Source organism: Leuresthes tenuis, unplaced genomic scaffold, assembly GCF_036924035.1.
Source record: "Leuresthes tenuis unplaced genomic scaffold, fLeuTen1.0.hap1 SCAF_16, whole genome shotgun sequence".
Lineage (NCBI taxonomy): Eukaryota > Metazoa > Chordata > Actinopteri > Atheriniformes > Atherinopsidae > Leuresthes > Leuresthes tenuis.
Window position 1 is genome coordinate 23,758,498 of NW_027325370.1, and position 18,974 is coordinate 23,777,471.

Genomic DNA, 18,974 nt, shown 5'->3' on the forward strand with positions numbered 1-18,974 from the left:
TTATTCAGCCATTCATGCTGCTCACAGTGAGATTAACACATCATAGGAGCTGTGAACGTTGTGTCAGCTTCACACCTTCAGTATCTGCTGCTCCTGCACGTTTGTTTTGGGCTGTTTTTCCCTGTGATAGTTCCTCGCCGAGCGGGTGACACTGTGATCACGGATGTCACTCGACACGCGCTGTATTCTTCAAGACAGCAGAAGACTTGCTCGCCCATGTGACTACTGCCTCAAGGTTAACCTGTTACCATGGAGACAAGCCGGCCAATGAAAATTCAGCAGATGGTTGCGATGTTGACTGCAAGCTTTTTGTTTTAAGGGGTGACCTATTTTTTTCTTTTTTCCTCCCCCCCTCCCTCCACAGCTACTCAGACGCAGACCCCACTACTCTGGCACATGTGCACGTGCACATTCACACAAACGGGCCGGGGGGGGGGCATGGGAAGGCTACTCACATAAACAGACTTGTACTCCATGTGAAAGAGGTTGTAAGGTTGTGCACAAAGGAAGCAAAGGACAAAGGAAGAGATCAGCGGCCTTATTTTTAAATGGATGGAAATACGACACATTTTTAGAATAATTTTCGTGCTACATCCCCTGGAAAATGAATAATGGAGGTATGCAAGGGTTTGAAGGACTGAAGATACAAATTCGGGCAGCTTTTTAGATCAAAAGAAAAAGCTGTAACTCAAAAAAAAAAAAGGCTCAGCAAATTCTGCTTTCGGTCCCCTTCAATAAGCGAGACTATGAGATAAAACATATTTCTTTTAAAGTGCCACTTTATTACAAAAGTATAAACTTGACTGACATTTCATGAATAGTAATCTTGATATAAAACATTACAATCTTTTGCACTTTAGCACTTAATTACACGCTTTTGAGTACAAGACCCTGTAGTCTGAATAGCAAACACACAACATTAGCTGCCACATTTAACTTAGCAGGGCTTTCCAAGAACACACCGTAGCTTCATGGCTTCGAAAAAACAACAAACAGAATACACTGAAATTGACATTGCAGCTGTTTTGCAGTTTGTGTCACAATATAAGTCATTCCAAAACACAATTGAACATAATAGAAAAAGATAGATTTCTTGACACTGATGATATATTTATTATTCTTTCTCTTTTGTCATGTACATACACATTGCATCAACATTACAGTATAATCACATTGTTTGCGGGGGGGATATTTGGTTCTGTGAAGTTGTCGTTATTGTCCAGGAATTGGATGTAATTTGAGTGCGCTTTCCTCAGGGCAATACTTTGAAAACCGCTCTCTTCACATTTTTGTCATTTCTGCGATATTTTTAACACTGATAACAGAGAGAGTGTTTGTCGATGGAGTGATGATGAGACATGATGTTTGCTAACACACATCAGTTCTACTGTAGCTTTCCACGCTGCACTATGATGAAACCCAAGCAGATTCATATGACCACAAGGCAGGGACTATGTAGATGAACAATCCACAGATATGAGTGAGGACTGAGCAGACGAGGGGTGGGGGGGTGGGGTTGAGTGGACTGCCTCCACCTTTAGGACTCGAACGGTTCTCTCTTTGTTTCATCTATACTGTGTGTGTCGCAGAAGAGAAAATGAATCCTCCTCTCAGCTCTCAGAGTCCCACCGAGCCAAAGACATCCTTAATCTAAGTGGCTTGGAGCTCTACAGAGAAATAAAGCAACACACTAAAACAAAAATAAACAACCAACGACAAAAGAAAATCAAAACATTCATATAGAGGTACCACATGACAGTGCTTGATTTTTTTCTAGAATTTTTTTTTTTTTTAGATTTTTTTTTAGATTTTTTTTTTTCCCCACTTTTTTAGGCATGCAACTTGTAGCAGGCAAAGTGCAGAAACAGGATCAACAAAGTAAAACACTTCATTTACAGACGGCAGTGGAGACAGGATTCAGTCCATGTAGAGGTGAAACCAACATGATGGAGGGAAGTATCTGATCGGCTTTGTAATGTGGAAATGGTCTAAATCAGTCGAAGCTTTTAGGAGGAATGCAAAATGTGTGCAACTTTTGTTATAATACTCTCATAATTGTTTCTCTTGGTCCCTGAGCTTTCAAGTATTTTGATTAAGTAATTCATTCCTTTGACTCGTTTAAATTCCGTCCTGAATCCCATCTTATCAAACGCAGGGAAGGCCTGTTCACAACAGACTAAGTGCTACCAGAATTTTTCACACTGTGCCTTTTCCCCAATTATAGGTCCTGCTTGGACCAGATATAGAACTATTTTTACCCGCAAGAATTGAGGAAGAATTTAGGCTTTAACTTTATTGTGCTTTGCACATATGAATCAGTAAAACAGAAGTGCTACTGTTACCAACAGATTACTCTGCAATGGTCTTGTGCTCATTTATTATTCACTACCTTTGGATTCCTTAAACGGACTTTGTATTCAGCCCAGGTCATAACGGATCAACATTACTACCCCAAGGCCTCTGGAGCCTATGAAAGGCTTGATGTTATGACTTGAATGTAAACAGTATGTGTGAGTGAGCATGACAGGGGCCCAGCCGTCACTCCTTGTGGTGTAAGCTCAGCTCCTTGTGTTGGAAGGAAAGGGGGTCACAGTGCAGCTGCCGCCTCAGAGCCCTGTTACGTACATCTCCATGCCGTCATTGAAAGTGAAGATGGTGGTGGTGCTGGAGGTGGCGGAGCCCTGCTTCAGGTCGCCAATGCTCTCATACAGGTTCTCCCCTGGCAAGAGCAAGGCTTTGGCGGGCAGGTGTTGTAACTTGGGGGTCTGCTGCGTTGGCGGTGGTGGAGGGGGATGCTGCTGCTGCAAGGGCTGCTGGGCTTTCTTCCTCCTCGGCCGCAAGGTGGCGCACGTGTTGGGGGGCCTCTCTCGCTTCCAGCCGCCTCCACCCTCCACGTTCTCATAGGCCGGATCACACTCCTCAGTCCCAATGGACTCGTAGCAGTGGTCGTCGAGGGGCCCTCCGACTGCTTTCCCCTCTTGAGGGGCCCACGTCTGGGGTTTGACCACTACACTAAACCCCCCGTCTCGGTCTCGGTCCCGGTCACCTCGACCTAAGGTCCGGAAGCCAAGGTTGGCTGGGGGAGACCCAGGCATAGCTCTCTTCTTCTTTCCAGGTTTGCACACTTTAGAGTACATCTCAGCAACCTGTAAGCACAGCAAACGTTTAGAGGTTATCTGCTGTAAAAAGAGACTTTAAAGGATCAATTCAACAACAGTATCTGTCATGGAGCTACAGCTAGCAGCTGGTTAGCTTAGCTTGGACTGGGGGAAACATCTTACCTGGTTACCTTCAGGTAACCAAATCATCCTACAAGCACCTTTAAATTACTCTAAAAAACATGTTGTATGTTGTTTTTTAAATATGCGTAAAAAAAGGCAAAATGGCAAAATATGTTCAATGCTATGATAGTACAAGTTTAAGACATTGACATACAGATGTATGATTCTGTTTATCTCCAGTTTGGACCTGTCATGTATGACCATTGCACAGTAAACACATTACACAAATTTAGAAAAAAAAATTATCCAACCGTTAAAAGTAAAAAGAAAAAGAACCCTTTTGTCAAGCTTTTACTGCCCTGGTAGCCAGACAGAAATATTTTCTTGTTTGTCTTAAAATTCAAGAAAACAATAATCCATCCATCCATTTTCCGCTTAATCCAATTTAGGGTCGCCGGGGGGCTGGAGCCTATCCCAGATGTCATTGGGCGACAGACAGGGTACACCCTGGACAGGTCACCAGTCCAGAAAACGATAATATCTGATGGAATTCAACATCACATCAGAATAACAAACACTGGCAAAGTGGCATGCCAAAGTTTGGAGTGTGAATAGAGGGAGAAGAGGATGAACTGATGTTCAGAAAGAAGAAGAAGAAAAATAGAAAGAAAAATTCACTTCAACATTGGATCTCCCGCAGATTTGAATCTCACACTTTTATCTGAACAAGTCTATAGTATGTTCACTGGACTGATTAAGAGTTTCATGAAAAGAGTCATGTTTACGTTGTAAACAGCGCTGCCAGTAGAATCATTTTTACAACTTTGAATTGTGAACAAATTAGAAAAGTTATTGTGTCAAACAAATGTTGTCTTAACTTAAAAAAAAATGCATTAAGCTGTATGAATGATGAATTGTGCGAACTCTTAGGAGTGAATCAATTTAATAGTATTAAAACTTTAGTGAAGAGTTTGGTCACGCATGCACAGACACACTCTATGGAAGCTGTTAAAATGGAACCTGAGAAGCAAAGAGCTTCAACAAACAGTTTAATGCACATGCTGACTTTTCACTCACCACAGCTGCAGACGGTTGTATATTCTCCACTGTGTGAGCACCTAGCGGCCCCAGGGCTTTATTTTGGAGCGTGAGCATGTCTTCGTCTTCTGGAGGCTTCCAGATGTACTGCTCTCCATTGCCCATGAACATCACTTCCTATCAGCAAAGCAACAAATCACATTTTGGACAAATTGATCACATGTCCTGTGCTGACAAAGGGGCATCTGTGATGGTAAAAAAGTAATTTTTTGAAAAAGACTCAAACTACATGACAAACTAACCACTTTCAAGTAAACCTGTAGTGTTTGAAACAAGATGGATTTCATACAGCACTGAGTAGATTTTCCCTGAAAGGTGGAGCCTGTGAGAATGCAGGTGCTTTTATTGTGTATGACTCTATTTCAACACGTTGCATCATCGACGTGAAAATCGGCAGTGAACAGACCTGCGAGCGAACTGCTTACACATGTAAGCCTGTGAACTCTTCATGTTGCTGAACTCGGGTCACAGCGGATACCTTGACCTCGCTGACCTGACGCAGAGGAGCAAATGGTCTCCCTCTGTCACCCAGAGGGGAGCAGAGAGCCGTGCACCTACAGTAAAAACAGACAGTCTGCCCACACTCCTGCTGCCGCCAACATATGGTGGAGGTGACACTGCCGAGAGCAGAAACACCCCACTAACACCAGGAACTCACTGACAAATAAAAATTGCTCGCTGCACCGACTTCAAATAGATTTCTGCAGAAGTGCCGGCATATCAGAACTCCAGGCACGAGACAGTCGAGTGCGGAGGAAACTGCAACGCTGGCTCAATTACAGCCTTGCAGATCCTCTGCTGCATCAACAGGAAACCTCACAGAAATGCTCTCCAAATCCTGATCACCACCACTCGACCATTAACAGCGCATTTACTGCATGTGTAATTCGGGTGCTGACAAGGAACAATACAATGACATATTTAAAATTCCTTAAACGTGTCAAAACAAAAACTGACGCTCTTTCATTCATGTCACTTTCTCACTGTGTGTCTGTAAGACTGATGTACACAAGGCGTCTACTCAGTCTCGCCCTGCTTTGGAATGAGCTCTTCTTCTGCTCCGCTCAGACCTCTGGAGAACCACTAACAACCCAACTAAACGGTTAACTCCATCCCCACCTCCAGGTATCACTTCCTCACTTCTTCCAGACCGTAAAACAGAGTCTCGTTGTTATTCATGTAAACCTTGATTGAATTTGTCTTTTTGTTTCGTCAATCGATACAAACAACACTCAAAATGACACATTTGAAAGAAAAAAAAAGTTTCAGTTATGCTACATATCAAAAGACAAAAAAAAGGGTTTAGATACTTATGTAAAAGGGATATTTTAAACACTCACAACTGAACTGTGGTGCTTCGTACTTCTTTCAGCAGTCCTTGAAATGTTGTTGCTACTTGAAAGTTGTCCATCTGTGCCTAACTGAATTCATTGGACATAACTAAGAAGGGACACGCCTGTTTATATAAGGTATTTATGGTGTATATCTGAGTAAATATAATACCATGGTTGACACAGATCTGGGGGAAGGACAGGATCACATTTTTGGCAGCCATTAAAAAAGCCCTGTTGCATAAATCATTCTAAAATGGAACCAAAGAAAAACACAAGTGCTGTACTGCACCAATTAAGCTTCTACTGTAGAGTGGTAAGACAGAAGCCATTCCTCACTAAAAATTAACATGAGATCCTGCTGTAAGTTTGTCAAATGACTCTTAGAATTCAAGAGGCAAAATCCTCTAATCAGATGAGACAAAATCAGAACTGTTTGGCCATGATTACCAAGCATCATGTGAGAAGGATACCAGAAACCTTATTAGGGCATAACCTAATAGCATCCCTACCGACAAACATAGTGATAGCAGCATCATTCAGTGGGGATATGTCTCCACTAGATGAGCTAAGAGGAAAGTTAGGATAGAGAGAAGAATAATGTAAACAAAAAAACTTTTCCCGATTGCTCAGTATCTCAGACAGTGGGAAAAGTATTCACCTTTTTATAAGACAATGACTTGAATAGCCTAAAGAAAATACATAGGAGTGGCTCAAACTCCCAAATGAAAGGTGTGCCCAGCATATAGGATCATTCACAAGAAAACCTGAGACTGCCATAGCTGTCAAAAAAGCTTTAATCAGTTTCCTCCACAGCCTGCAAATGTATTCATCCCTGCTTGATATTTGTCCTATGTTGTTGCCTTACAAGCTAAAACTAAAATCTACATGGCAAGCGAAAACGTTGCCTGCACAAGTATTTTCTGAAAGGATTTTCCTTAATTTAGCATCACTCCATCATTCCCTCAATTCTGTCAAATTTCGTAGGCAGTTAAGTCCCATAGTCCCACAGCATGACACTGCCATCACCATGCTGTGAACAGCAAGGCACAGTGAATAAATGGTCTAAATACTTATGAAAATGGGATATTTCACATCTGTTATACATGTTTTTCTTTTATCAATAGATAATACATATAACACAAAATCCTGTTTTTGCATTGCCATGGTGCTGCATTATATTTAGCTTGAGGCAGAAGAAGATTTATTGAATCCAATTTTAGATGAGGGTTAAAAAAATGGATTCACAAAAAGTCCATGAAAACGTTTGCACCGTAGCTGTGCTGTGCTGATATGATACATGTTTTTAAATGATCCTTTTGTTTAAGAACAATTGCAATACATGTGGTTGCCAGGGACTTTTCATACATTTCATACTCAATCTCTGTCATCTTGTTTTCTCTCTGGTTCTGTCATACTAGTCTTTGCAGGGTAAAAATGAAAAAATCATGAATAAATTCCACAGATTATGTGGAATACCTATGTGAATACATTCCTGAAGTTACACAGATTCACAGAAAAAGCCTGCTTTGTACAATAGGAATAGTTTGAGGAAGTTTGGGAAATTATACTCAAATAAAAATAAGATAAGATTCCCACTCATTTCTCAAGCTAAGTGTGAAGTATGACCCGATATTAGCTTAGCATGCAGCGAGTGGAGGCATTGGCAACCGGGGAACAAAATTTTTTTGTGTAAAATGGTTTTGTCTGTTCCCAAGGGTAAACAAGATCCTTACGTATTTAAGGAGCATCACTTTTGTTATACTTGGACATGTTATTCCCTCTTCTTCAGACTTTCGGTTACTGTATATACAAAGATGTGTGCCGTTCAAAATGCTTTGTAGACTTAGGTTCTGGATAGATGTGGTGATTATCAAACAGCACCTGACGGCGGTTTGGAGCCACATCAAAGGGTCAGAGGACATGCAAATGAGGAATCTCACTTTCTGACTTTAACTGAATATGTATGAAAATGAAAACATGTTTTGTAAGTTTGTGAGGAAATGTCAAGTGTGCAGAAAGTGGAGGGGTCTCAAAAAACCCGTCAAAAGTATTCCTGTTGGATTAAAGATACGAATTATGAAAAAAATGTAACTTTACCAACCTTTGGGAATGATGGGACATTAAAGGCCTCAACGTTTCTGCGGGGCAACTTTGTGCTGTGGGGGTGTGGTGGAGGTGGGGCTGGATGTGACGGCGGGGCGTGTCGTGGAGGTGGTGCCGGCGGTTCCACCATATCCGTCCCACTGTCCCGCTTCTGAGGCGCCTTGTCGGCCTTCCTCAGCTTCCTGACGCAGGCGTACTCTGCCGTCTCCGGAGGGTGAGGGGGAGACATGACCTGGGCCTCGGGTTCAGGTAGCCCTCCTTCCACATCCCCGTCTGGATCTGGTGGTGCCGGGGTGTTGGCAGGGACAGCTGGAGGGGCCGGAGTGTCCGTCTGCCCGGCCCTGCCTACCATGGCGTAGAGGGCATCGTCAGTACGTGTAGTAGAGGAGCGTTGGCCCACTTCAGAGTAAGTGTGCTCGCCTTCCTCTCCAGTCCCAGAGGGGATCTGGGGAAGCTGCCTGCCTTAAGAATGAAGGTCAGAGTTAGACCGGCGGCTGGGAAGCAGCAGAAGGTCCATGCTGGCTGGACGTTTCTTTTTAGATACCTCTGCAAGGCACATACAGCCTGCTGTTATACTGCCTGTGCAGCCGATACCCTCCAAAAAACAGAACTCACATCCTCTATGTTTTTGCCTTGTGTAGTAGATGGTTGCACAATATTTGTGAACATGAATGAAATTCTCACTTGCAACAAAAAATAAAAAATCTGAAACAGACAGTAAACTGGGAACTGACATAGATGCTTGAGAATATGCATCCAAATTGGCTTCATACCATTCCAGTGGAAGCAGGACAAGTATGAAGCAGGACATATGTTTATATCTCAACAAAACCTCTCGGGCTACTGTCACAGTGCCCACAAATGCAGTTCCCTGTTGACTGTCAGCGATGGAGCTCCAGGATTTGTCTTGGCACTCTGATTTGTGTCTTTGAGCGAGAGATAAGCACGTTCAAAAATCAGGACTGAAAATCCGAGTGAAATAAGGCTGAATTGTAAATGCGATGTGAATTCTGTTTTAGGGTAAATTTCTCCTTTGATGTCGTAAAATTTAATCGCAGAGAGGATTTAGAGTGAATTTAGGGTCAGATCAGATGCATGAGAAAGGTGTAGAGTGAAAACCTTCATCTTCCGGCTCATTTGATTGCCGTGCTTTCAAAAAAATAGTTGTCCCTGCCGGTTTTAACCTGTCTAACTCAGATATTATGTGGTCATGCAGCTAAAAACAAGACCAGGCCTTGTAGCTCCTGAGCAGTTGACACTTAAATGATGCAGGGTTTTTTCCTGTGACAGTGGGAAACCACTTACAGAGCACAGGTCAGGATTTTTATGTGAAAGATATACTCACTTTTGCCATTGCAGTTCATCTTGTTCATCTCAGTGTCTGATTTACTGATGGAGCGCAGCTTCGACTGCCTGAGTATACCCTGACAACACACATAGGCACACACACAGGAGCAGTTAAGCAGTAATTAAGACTGAAGAGGTGTCCTCTGCATGATATTGTTCCCTGGTGAATTGAGTGGCTTCAGCCACCTCTGCTGCAATACAAACACAACATTGAGAAGCATGTTGCCTGATACCTACCATGTCCATAAGACGGTGTTTTCCACCCTCGCCGGGGACATTGTGTGTCTTCCCCTTCCTGTGATAAACACAACAGCTCTGTCATATACCATCGAATACTGATGCATTTCTTAGTGTGCGCAGAGTCTGTGTGTGAGTCACTGTCCATATGTGGCTGAGTCATCTTATGACTGTGCATATGAGAGAAAGAGGTTCCAGTGTGTACCTACCGTTCTTGGAGAGTAACTAAGTACATTTAGTCCAGCAGTGTAAAATATTTTTGAAGTCACCTACAGACTCATTTCAGTTTTTTTTCATTTTGTGCCAATTCACAACAAAAAGAGATCTAAGGGGGCTTTACATTTCAGAGAAACCCAACATTCGCATTTGAGCAAGCGAGGAGAAAAAACTATCGGAAAGACCTCTGGCAGAATGTGCCTCCAGGGGTTGGAGTAACCGGTCTTGAGTATTTCAGTATCTCTTTTATGTTCAAGAAGTAGCTATAGTTAAAAATGACTTACTTTTCAGATAAATATCTTCTCGGAACATGTTTCCTTATCACCACAAATTTGAATGACAGATGTTTTTTTCTTTTCTTTTTATCCTCCATTAATCACCTCATGACTAGGGTTGGGAATCATTTGAATGTTAGTTACGATTGTACACAAAATATCATTCTGAACAGTCAAACTCAAAATATCAGCTTTTCTTGATTAATATGAAACCTCACGTAAATCATTTATTATTTAGGCAGATGCACAATGGCATGTGAAGACAGCAACAACATAATGTTGTACAGATGAGGGATTCTAGACCCTATATATTAATCTGCAACCCAACCCTTGACCCTTAAGATGCATCTTGTTATTCTTTAAAGGGTGCCTGACCCTTAGGTTTGAAACAACTAGACTATACTATCCAAAATTAAATGCAGCTCCAGCTTTGTCTCCTACAAAAGTTTATGCTGCTTATGCATGAACAGAACAGTCCTCAAATATATCTTATCATAATTACATAATTACCTTATGCAGCTGAATTGAAACCATAGGCCTTTCACTTCTAATGGGAAGGGTTTTGATAGTTGAATCGGTGCATTTTCTTTAGTAAAAAATCTGAGTGCTTCTTCGACTAATCATGTGTGCATATGTAAATACTCTTAAGTTTAAATGCAGAAGTGTGTGTTTGGTCATATGTGTGTGTTCTCTCACCTCTGGCAGCCCACGCAGAGCACCACAATGAGGATCGTAACAACAAAGGCTGAGGCAGCAGCGATAGCGCCCAGCAGCAGGACCTTGCCGTAAGGAGGAGCCGTGAAGTTCAGCCCGTCCTGCATGGAGGCCATGTGGGAGCGCGGGCGCTCACTTGCTCTCACACACACACACACTCACACCCTTACACTCATGCACGCAGAGAAGTGCCACGTTCTCACTGGGATCTGCAGGCACAGAGAGGGGCTTAATTACAAAATTATCTAACCTTTGCAAAACATTAAGGAGGTTAACAAAGCAGCAGAACCAGAGGTAAGATATTCAGAAGGAAAGCAGCAGTTTGAAAAGACGGACAGTGTGAATTCCCATCCAACACAGGAGCAGTGAAGTGAACAGACATTGTGCCTGTGGCATGCTCTTCTTCTTTTTTAGCTTTTTTGAGGGATTACTTAGCTTTGTGTGTCACAGCTACATTGGCATCAACAACACACCTGCTCACCAGAATTGATTTTCAGGTTTCTACATAGTTACAGCAACATTTTCTTTTCCTGAGTAAAACTAAATTAAAAAGATCTGAGCAATTTTAAAAAAATCTTGTCCTTTTGTGTTTGTCACATAGCTGTTGCTCAGTATTGATAAATATGAATTTCCCACATTTTAACCATTCTAACAAGAACAAACAAACATACTGAGGAGCTATGATGAGTCAGAGCAAAGCTGAACATGCCAGCGTGCTGAGGAATCTAAAACACTGATGGAGACAAGTGTGAAAGCAGAGTTCTCAGATCGAAACACGTGTCCCTCTTCTTCTCTGCTCCTTGCCAAACAGCTTCACATTTGGCAGTGTAATATGTTTCAAATAAACAATAAAACCCCAGAGCTATACCAAAAGACAAAACAAACAAGCCTAATCTCTGTCGAATCACGCCATCTGTCTACTTTGACATGTTTTCATGTGTTGATGTGTGTTTGTCACTTGTCCATCATTGACAACAAGGCTGTGTTCTGTAGAAGTCCAAATTCTGGTTGAATGAAGTAGCATGTCTCTCCCTTTTCTTCTCTATTTATTCAGTTCTTCACTAACGCTCTGTGTTGGATCTCTTTGTAAGGTTTGTGTGTGTTCTCTTTAAACAGCATGCTTTAGTATAGGATTCCACAGACAGAATTTAATCTCCACATGCTGAATTACTTAAACGGTTTGTCTGTGTAGTCGATCCTCTCTGAAGGTTAGCCAGGATCTTCAAAACAATTTTAGAAGAAGCCATCGCATTACTGCTGGGCCTTTCTGAAGCTCAGTAGTGAGCTGTATAGCACAAGGTCTACTGATTTAGGCCACACTCAGTCACATTGATAGAGTTAGTTGATAGAGTTAGTTAAATTCGACCAGTTATGCAGTTGGTTCTGTTATATGTCAGCTAAGTGTCCTGTAGATCTGATGATAGAGTCTAAAAGTCTAGGAGGATGCATTTATTAATCAGTTAATCACATCTGTGGTGCCCCATTTAGGTGTTCAGGGATATTTTTGTGCATCATTTTTTTTTCTGTTAAAAACTTGTTAAAAAACTATTGGGACTGTAGTCACAGCAGCCCTACATATTTCTGGCATTCATCTTATCAAATGGAGCACATGTTTACATCCAACTATCCCCACATGAGGCAAACTTCTTATATCAAGCATGATTAGGTGATTAAATCATCCTGAAATAAAGGTTCTGACTGGATTTCCAACTGGACAAAGCTTCAGGCTCACCTCATATCAGTTCTGACCATCATTATTTTATCATTCTTTTATTCTTTGGAAATTAGATGCATTGAAGCACAAAAATCTGCCATATGTGAAACTGCTCCTGTTGACGAACTGTGTGTCAAACATCTACTTTAATCATTAAATTTTTTTGTGTGTGTGTCAGCCAATTAATGTACAGGAAACCTGAAGAAATGTGTAGCTTCATTATTATCAATAACAGATATACAGTGGAAGTACAATAATTGATTATAGCGTTTGCCTTGGGGCATACAGTGGTAGACAGTCACATGGTACTGACATTTAGAGAAAGGGGCTTGTTTTTTTTTTTTTACTGGTTTGATCCTAGGCTGTAGAAGAAAGTTAAGAACCTACAGCAAATGTAACATTGCTGACATGAAGCAGATAACACATTTACTGTATTGGTTTAACATGACAGCATGCTAATATGTGCTAGTTAGTGCTAAATACAAATACCGCTAAGGCTGAAGTAAACATTTTTCATGTGTTCAGTCATAAACTACAGCTTTCGACAAGTGAATGAATAAATTACTGTTAAGACGGTTGACTCTGATGGGAATTTGAATGTCTTTGCTAAATTTGTTACTTATTTATCTGTCCATCCATCCATTTTCTATACCCACTTAGTCCGTCGGTCGGGTCGCGGGGGGGGCTGGAGCCTATCCCAACTTGTTTATCTGGTTGTAGAGAATTTTATTTCAAAGTCCTAAACCACCAGATAGATGTTGATATACTATTTCCAGTGAAAAGTAAAAAAATATTACTTTGCTGGTGAAGAAAGAAGAAGAAAAATCAGGCTAAAGTTGGTATTATTATATTTGGCTTCTGTTGTTATCTGCCCATTTAATGGACTTCATCAGATGTTATCACTCTCATAGTTATGGGCAGCAGGGGAGTTTTCACCTCTTAGTAGATTCAGTAGCCTAATAATCTCTTTTCTGTTATGTAAGTTATGTGAGCAATCTCTTGAACAAGAGCATGTTAAACCTCGGCATGTGTCATGAAGTATAAGGTTACATTTTATATTTCCCTAACCCTGAGCATTTATTTTTGTTGCCAAACACAGGCTAAAAAAACAAAACTAAAATTTTTTTTTAACTTTCTCCCTAGGTGAAACCCTAAACCAAACCTAACAACAGATGTCTGAAACAAGTCTAACAACAGTCCCATATGGGACAATATATATTCATATTACATGCAGGTCTCAAGCCTGAGCCTCTTAGGGGCCTTTGTCACTTAAGTGATAAGTGATAAGTTACTAAATCCGTAAAAGATGGACTCAAGTGCACACTCTGCAAATTTTAGCCATCCCACGTGAGAGATGATTAACATGAGAGAGTCGTGGGGATATCTTGGATTATGGCTCACATTTAGAGAGGTTCAAAGAGTGTTATAATGTTGTAACCAAAGATACCCAGAAAAAACCTTCTGACAAGATCAGAAATTTAGGATAATCATCCTTCAGTGTGGCTACTGCTATGACCTTTGTCTCCTAATCAACAAATAGGAGCATTACACAACACTGACACCATTGTGTGAAAAGCAAAATGAACTTAAACAGGAAGTCAAATGAGATAAATGTGACAGGTGGAATTCAAACTAAGAAGCAAATGTTGCTTAGCTGAGGCAGCAGAAGCCTCGTCTGTATGATCTATGCTCCAACTCAGACCATGAGCATGACAAATAATTTTTTTAATGAACAGCAAACCATTCAACGTATTAATACACACAGCAGTCAATAGGACAGTCATTTTTAAGTCACTCAGCTCATAAAACAGACTTTATGTTAGCATGACACAATGAATCTGGGCTGCTCCTCACAGTTGCAACAAGGAAGAACCTAAAGTGCAATTTCCTTAACAGTTACTGGGCTCACTCTCTCTAGCTCCAGTACACTTCAATTTAAAAAAAACATTAAGCCAATATATTTTTACTGTCAAGTCATTGTGATGTCATTAGCTTAATTCCCTCCCTCTGATCAGTGTGCTAGTGGTGCCTCTTAAAATGATTATGTGATTATGTGAATAAATACTGTAGATATTGAGCTTAAAATATACTGATCTTTGTCCAATTAGGTTCAAAGCGTCATAGCCAACTTTATCCTTTAGTTCAAATGTGGTCACACTTGGCTACAAAAAAGGCTACCTCCAAGTTCGAGGTTTCATGAAAACTGTTCACAAACCAATGGATGGCCTCACACTGGCTATGTCCACTTCGGCATACTGAGCCTGCAAGGAAGACATAACATCCTTTGGGAAGCATGAACGTCTTTGCAAAATGTCATGCTAATACATCCAACATGCATAGTCAGCATTTTAGTCCGCCAAAGTGGTGGACCGACATCACCAAAGAGACACAGACAAAAAAAAAAAACAGCTGTGGCTGCTTCCCAATTGCATCTCACAGTTATTCAGCAGTGGAGTCTTTAACTCAGAAGCAGCTGGAGGCAGTGTTGATATAACAAAGTCAGAAATTCATCAGAGGAGTTACAAAACTAATGAAAGGGTCTTCTAAATCGTGGCAGTTTCTCTCAAGTCACCTGCATGTGTAGCATTAACAAAGCTCAGTAGATGGATTAATATCCCTGGTAAGCGCAGTTGACCCTCATTGTCAGGATTAAATGGCACAGCTTATTTTTCTTGCAATGGGTGCCTTTGAGGTAGGTCTTTCTTCTTTAAAATGATATCCTTACAACCGTCATATCATTCAAGAAAACAGATTTTCTGGTAAATCACACAGCGGACAGACGTTTTGCAGACTTTTGGCAATTTGTATTTCTCTCAGTAGACATCCAGAAATAAACACTACTGTTATCAGCATGGGATCCAATTTGCACCATATTACATGCACTGGCCCGTTACTGATTCTTTGCACTCTGCTTTTAGATCTTTCCTTTATGTTCAAGGTGTCCAAACCAGTGAGAGTAAAACCGCTTTGTTTCCTAATTCAAATCCCTTTGATTATGATTGAGTATGATCAATTTTAAGCGGTGCATATCCAATATAATTCCTTCTTGAGCATGTCTCTGGAAAGTAATTACGACAGTGACCATGTTTTCCCAGCATGTCAATCAAAAGTCTTTCAATGGCAGTGTTTGTCTGCTGCCTGTTTTAAATGCTGCTAAAACATCCAACAGTTTTTCATCTTAAACTAGATCACTTCCTGAGTGAGCCGTCTGGAATATCAGGTTGGATTTACTGCACAATATGCATCAATGAGGCAATGATCATTTAATTCACAGCTGCAACCGTGTCAGGATAATTGCATCTGTGCTCATTTGACAGCAGAGGCAAGCAGTGGAGACAGAGAGAGTAATGAGAGAGAAGACAGAAGAAAGGTGTAGGTGTGGAGGACAAGAAAGGAGAGGGGAGGGAGGAAGACATGCGTAGGAGTCTTGTGGCAGGTGTTTGAAGAACGTCAAAGAAGATGACAAGAAGAGGCTTTGCCATTTCCCAAAGATGCTTCTTGTTCTTAACTTCCTTTCCCTCCCTTCCTTTTCCTTCACTTCCCTGTGTCAGTGAGTGTGTCCACACCTCCTTGGCCATTAGTCTCTCCCTCTATCCCCCTGCCTCTGCCTGCGGTGCTCAGAGTGACACCTCAGCACTGCAGCGTAATCTCTGGCCCTAGAGCTGCTTCGTCTCATCCAACCAATTGGACGGAGTGCTCAAAGCATGAGGACGAAATGGCCCCCAACCGGCTGCCTTTCTGCTAAACAAAGTCCCAATTCCCTCATCCAGACTCACACTGAGGCACTTGGGCCATAACTGTAGGTGCAAAAGACACTGGAACATCACTGATCACCATCGCCAGCATCAAAAGCTCATTCTTGACTTAATATGGTAACAAAAGCTCCAAAAGCAAAAGTAAGTGGACCTTTGAGCTTGGACTTCACCTGATATAAATTAGATCAGGATTTTCCAATTTTCTCCATTCTTCATATATCTTAATCTTTTCCTGCATCAGTGGAACTCTGGCAGATATTTTCAACTGCTTTCTTTAGGCTGTACGTGTTGTCCTTGCAGCTTTTTTCCCCGTCTAACAACCTGATTTGTTCAACAAGCAGTTCAACCTATAGAAAAGAATGAATTTATCATCAAGTGCCATCACACGGTGAGTAGGTGACTCTGAAGTCACAACCTGCCAAAAATCCGTGTTTTCCAGCTTCACACGTGTGAGAATGTGTTTCCTTTCTTGTCTTACATCACATTAAATTGATTTTCTGGATTTTTAGACTGTTTGCCAGACTGTACAAAACATCAGAAGAGACAGTGATGGAGATTTTGCGTGATTCTCTGCTGTTACATAGACCAAAAAATTAATCAGTTCATCAGTTCAAAAGTAACAGTTAGTTCCAGGTCACCTGTTGACTTAGATCAAATCTCAGTATTCATATGTGTTTAGACAAAGACTGAAGTATGCTGTGTAACACATTTGGATGGGTATACAGATATCAGATTATATTTTAAGGCCACAAATCTCCTCCTTTTGGCAAATGTTTCTACTTTCTGCTTACAACACTAGACATGGATATGAAAGGAAACAAGGATTTAAGGTGTTATTCTCATTTAAAAAAAAAACATTTTGAAGAACACAGTTAACCCCAATATTCATCAATTATGTTAGCATTTCATTTTCTAGGAACATGCACAGCCTTTACATGTGTCTTCATTATTAATCATACTAGTGCTCCTTTCAAACAGGCCTGCAGCCAACAGTGTCCTCTCTGCCAATCTGCTCAGGTTTTGATAAACCACCTGGGAGTTCATGTGGAGCAAAATCCTCACCCTCTGTGTGACACAAATAACAGCAACACGAGAGTGTGTGTGTTCGGGGGGAGGGAGTGAAAAAGATGGGGGAGAGAGAGAGAGAGAGAGAGAGAGAGAGAGAGAGAGAGAGAGAGAGAGAGAGAGAGAGAGAGAGAGAGAGAGAGAGAGAGAGGACACTGCTATTGTGTGAGAATGTGAATTAGGTCAAATGTTTGCTTGCAACAACGATTAACCATGCCCCTGTGAGGAAGAAAGCTGAAGCCTGTGTGGAAGAGGCTATGTGTTCATATGTCTCTCATACACACACTGACTGACACTGTGAATCTTAAAAACAAATCACGGAATAAATATCACATCTTATGATCACATGAGGCGCATTCTCTCCGGAGGGATGATACTTAAAACAATCCCACAGAGAGGCTGGAATCATCATCAGAAAAATGTTTTTACACTGTGGGTCGTTTCTCCTTTTGCTAAAAGAAAGACAGTCCTGTGTGAGGGACTTGTGTGTATGTATATATCTGTGGAGGTTCTGTGTATGTGGCTCATCATGGCACCCGCTTAAGAGGCATCAATCACACTCGGGGTGACGGCTGGCCGCACCTCTGGACTCTAACACCTCAAACTGCAGCGATGCTGCTGACAACAGGTTAAAACCAGGACTCGTGTGGGTTGTGAGGAGTTTTAAAAACCCGTGTAGGTAGAGGCTATAAGCGATCACAGAAAATTAGATTTTAAAAAATCGTGTGTGTGTGTGTGTGCCCATACAGCCTGAACAGCCTGTATAGGCAGATATTTTTTCCTCCCTTTCTTCTCCTCTAATCATCAAAGCGTTTCCGATTAATTTCCAGATCAAAGTGATGATGGCTGAGGAGGTTGTGTCCCCGAGGTCAGGTGGCAACTTACACGACAAAGCCCCCACCACCACCACCACCTCCACCCCAACACCCCTGATTTGAGTGATGAGGGTTGTACATTTCATAGGAAGGTCCAACGTTAATGAGCCTTATGCTTCACAGTGACAGAAAATAGCCTGATCCGAGGCTCCCTCTTGCCAAATCACAATCAAGTTATCTGATGAATCTGCTCGTTCCGAGATTAAAATGGAAAAAATAAATAAATAAATTGTAAGAAAAAAGGCGACGCAGTAAAAGCTGAGGTGGGTGCGCACGTGTCTGTATGTTAAATGTATGACCCGCGCAAATGAAGGAAAGGCAGGGCGAGCACAAAGGAAAACGGGCAACAGCGGCATTATTTTACTGGATGAATAAAAGATGCTGCGTGTCCTTATCGAGCTGAATCTATAGGCACAAATAATGACCCCCCCTCCCGCCCCTCTCCTACCTCCCTCCAGCCTGTCACACAGAGCACTGCGCTATTGCATCCCTTTACTCACTCAGCTCAGATGTTTGGGGAGACGCAGCATCAGCCCCGGTCGCTTCTTTCAGTTTCTGCTTCCCCTCGGACCAGGCGCTCCCCGCGAACATAATCAACCAAAGGCGATAACTTGACTTTCATGGGCTTCACAAAACACGAATGCAGCATACTGCATGTGGCATCCTCTGAGCGCCCGCTGACCCCCTCGTGCGCCCTGTCCGCGCTCCCCAGCCAGGAGGGAAGCTGGGAAGTGTTTAACCTGTCTGTCTTCTTCCCCGCAGCCGCCGCTGCAGCTCTGTTTCCGATATTATCTCCAAATGCCAGCTTTCTCATCCACGGTCCCTCAAGCCCCCTCCATCTCCGCTCGCATCCCTTCGGCTCAGCTACTGTGCTTCCATGTGACACAGGCAGAGCTGGAGACCCCCCAATTATAAATTTGTCTTTTTGATTCTAGCGTCATCCTTCGGAGGTACGGGGAAGTGCGAGTAGGAGTCTAATGAATGGACTCCAGATTAAGAGTCATTCGCTGCTACAACATC

The 18,974-nt window shown here is 41.9% G+C and overlaps 1 protein-coding gene across 1 annotated transcript; it reads right to left on the minus strand.

Moving 5' to 3' along the window:
- Positions 1-781: 781 nt before the first annotated feature.
- LOC140271695 (uncharacterized) lies at positions 782-18,818 on the minus strand. The gene is made up of 7 exons (XM_072366981.1): positions 18,455-18,818; positions 10,528-10,754; positions 9,341-9,398; positions 9,102-9,180; positions 7,755-8,218; positions 4,299-4,436; positions 782-3,146 (listed from the first exon to the last, which is right to left on the minus strand). The coding sequence occupies exons 2-7, from the start codon at positions 10,659-10,661 to the stop codon at positions 2,607-2,609; spliced, it is 1,413 nt and encodes a 470-aa protein (XP_072223082.1). The 5' UTR covers positions 10,662-10,754; positions 18,455-18,818; the 3' UTR covers positions 782-2,606.
- Positions 18,819-18,974: the final 156 nt, after the last annotated feature.

Bases quoted from the DNA above. Each gene is read 5' to 3' on its own strand.
- LOC140271695 (XM_072366981.1), bottom strand. From the start codon at position 10,661: ATGGCCTCCATGCAGGACGGGCTGAACTTCACGGCTCCTCCTTACGGC. The intron at 8,219-9,101 runs GTGAGTATATCT...TTCATTCTTAAG, and splicing joins GATGAACTGCAATGGCAAAA to GCAGGCAGCTTCCCCAGATC. The intron at 3,147-4,298 runs GTGAGTGAAAAG...CTGTGCTTACAG, and splicing joins TACAACCGTCTGCAGCTGTG to GTTGCTGAGATGTACTCTAA.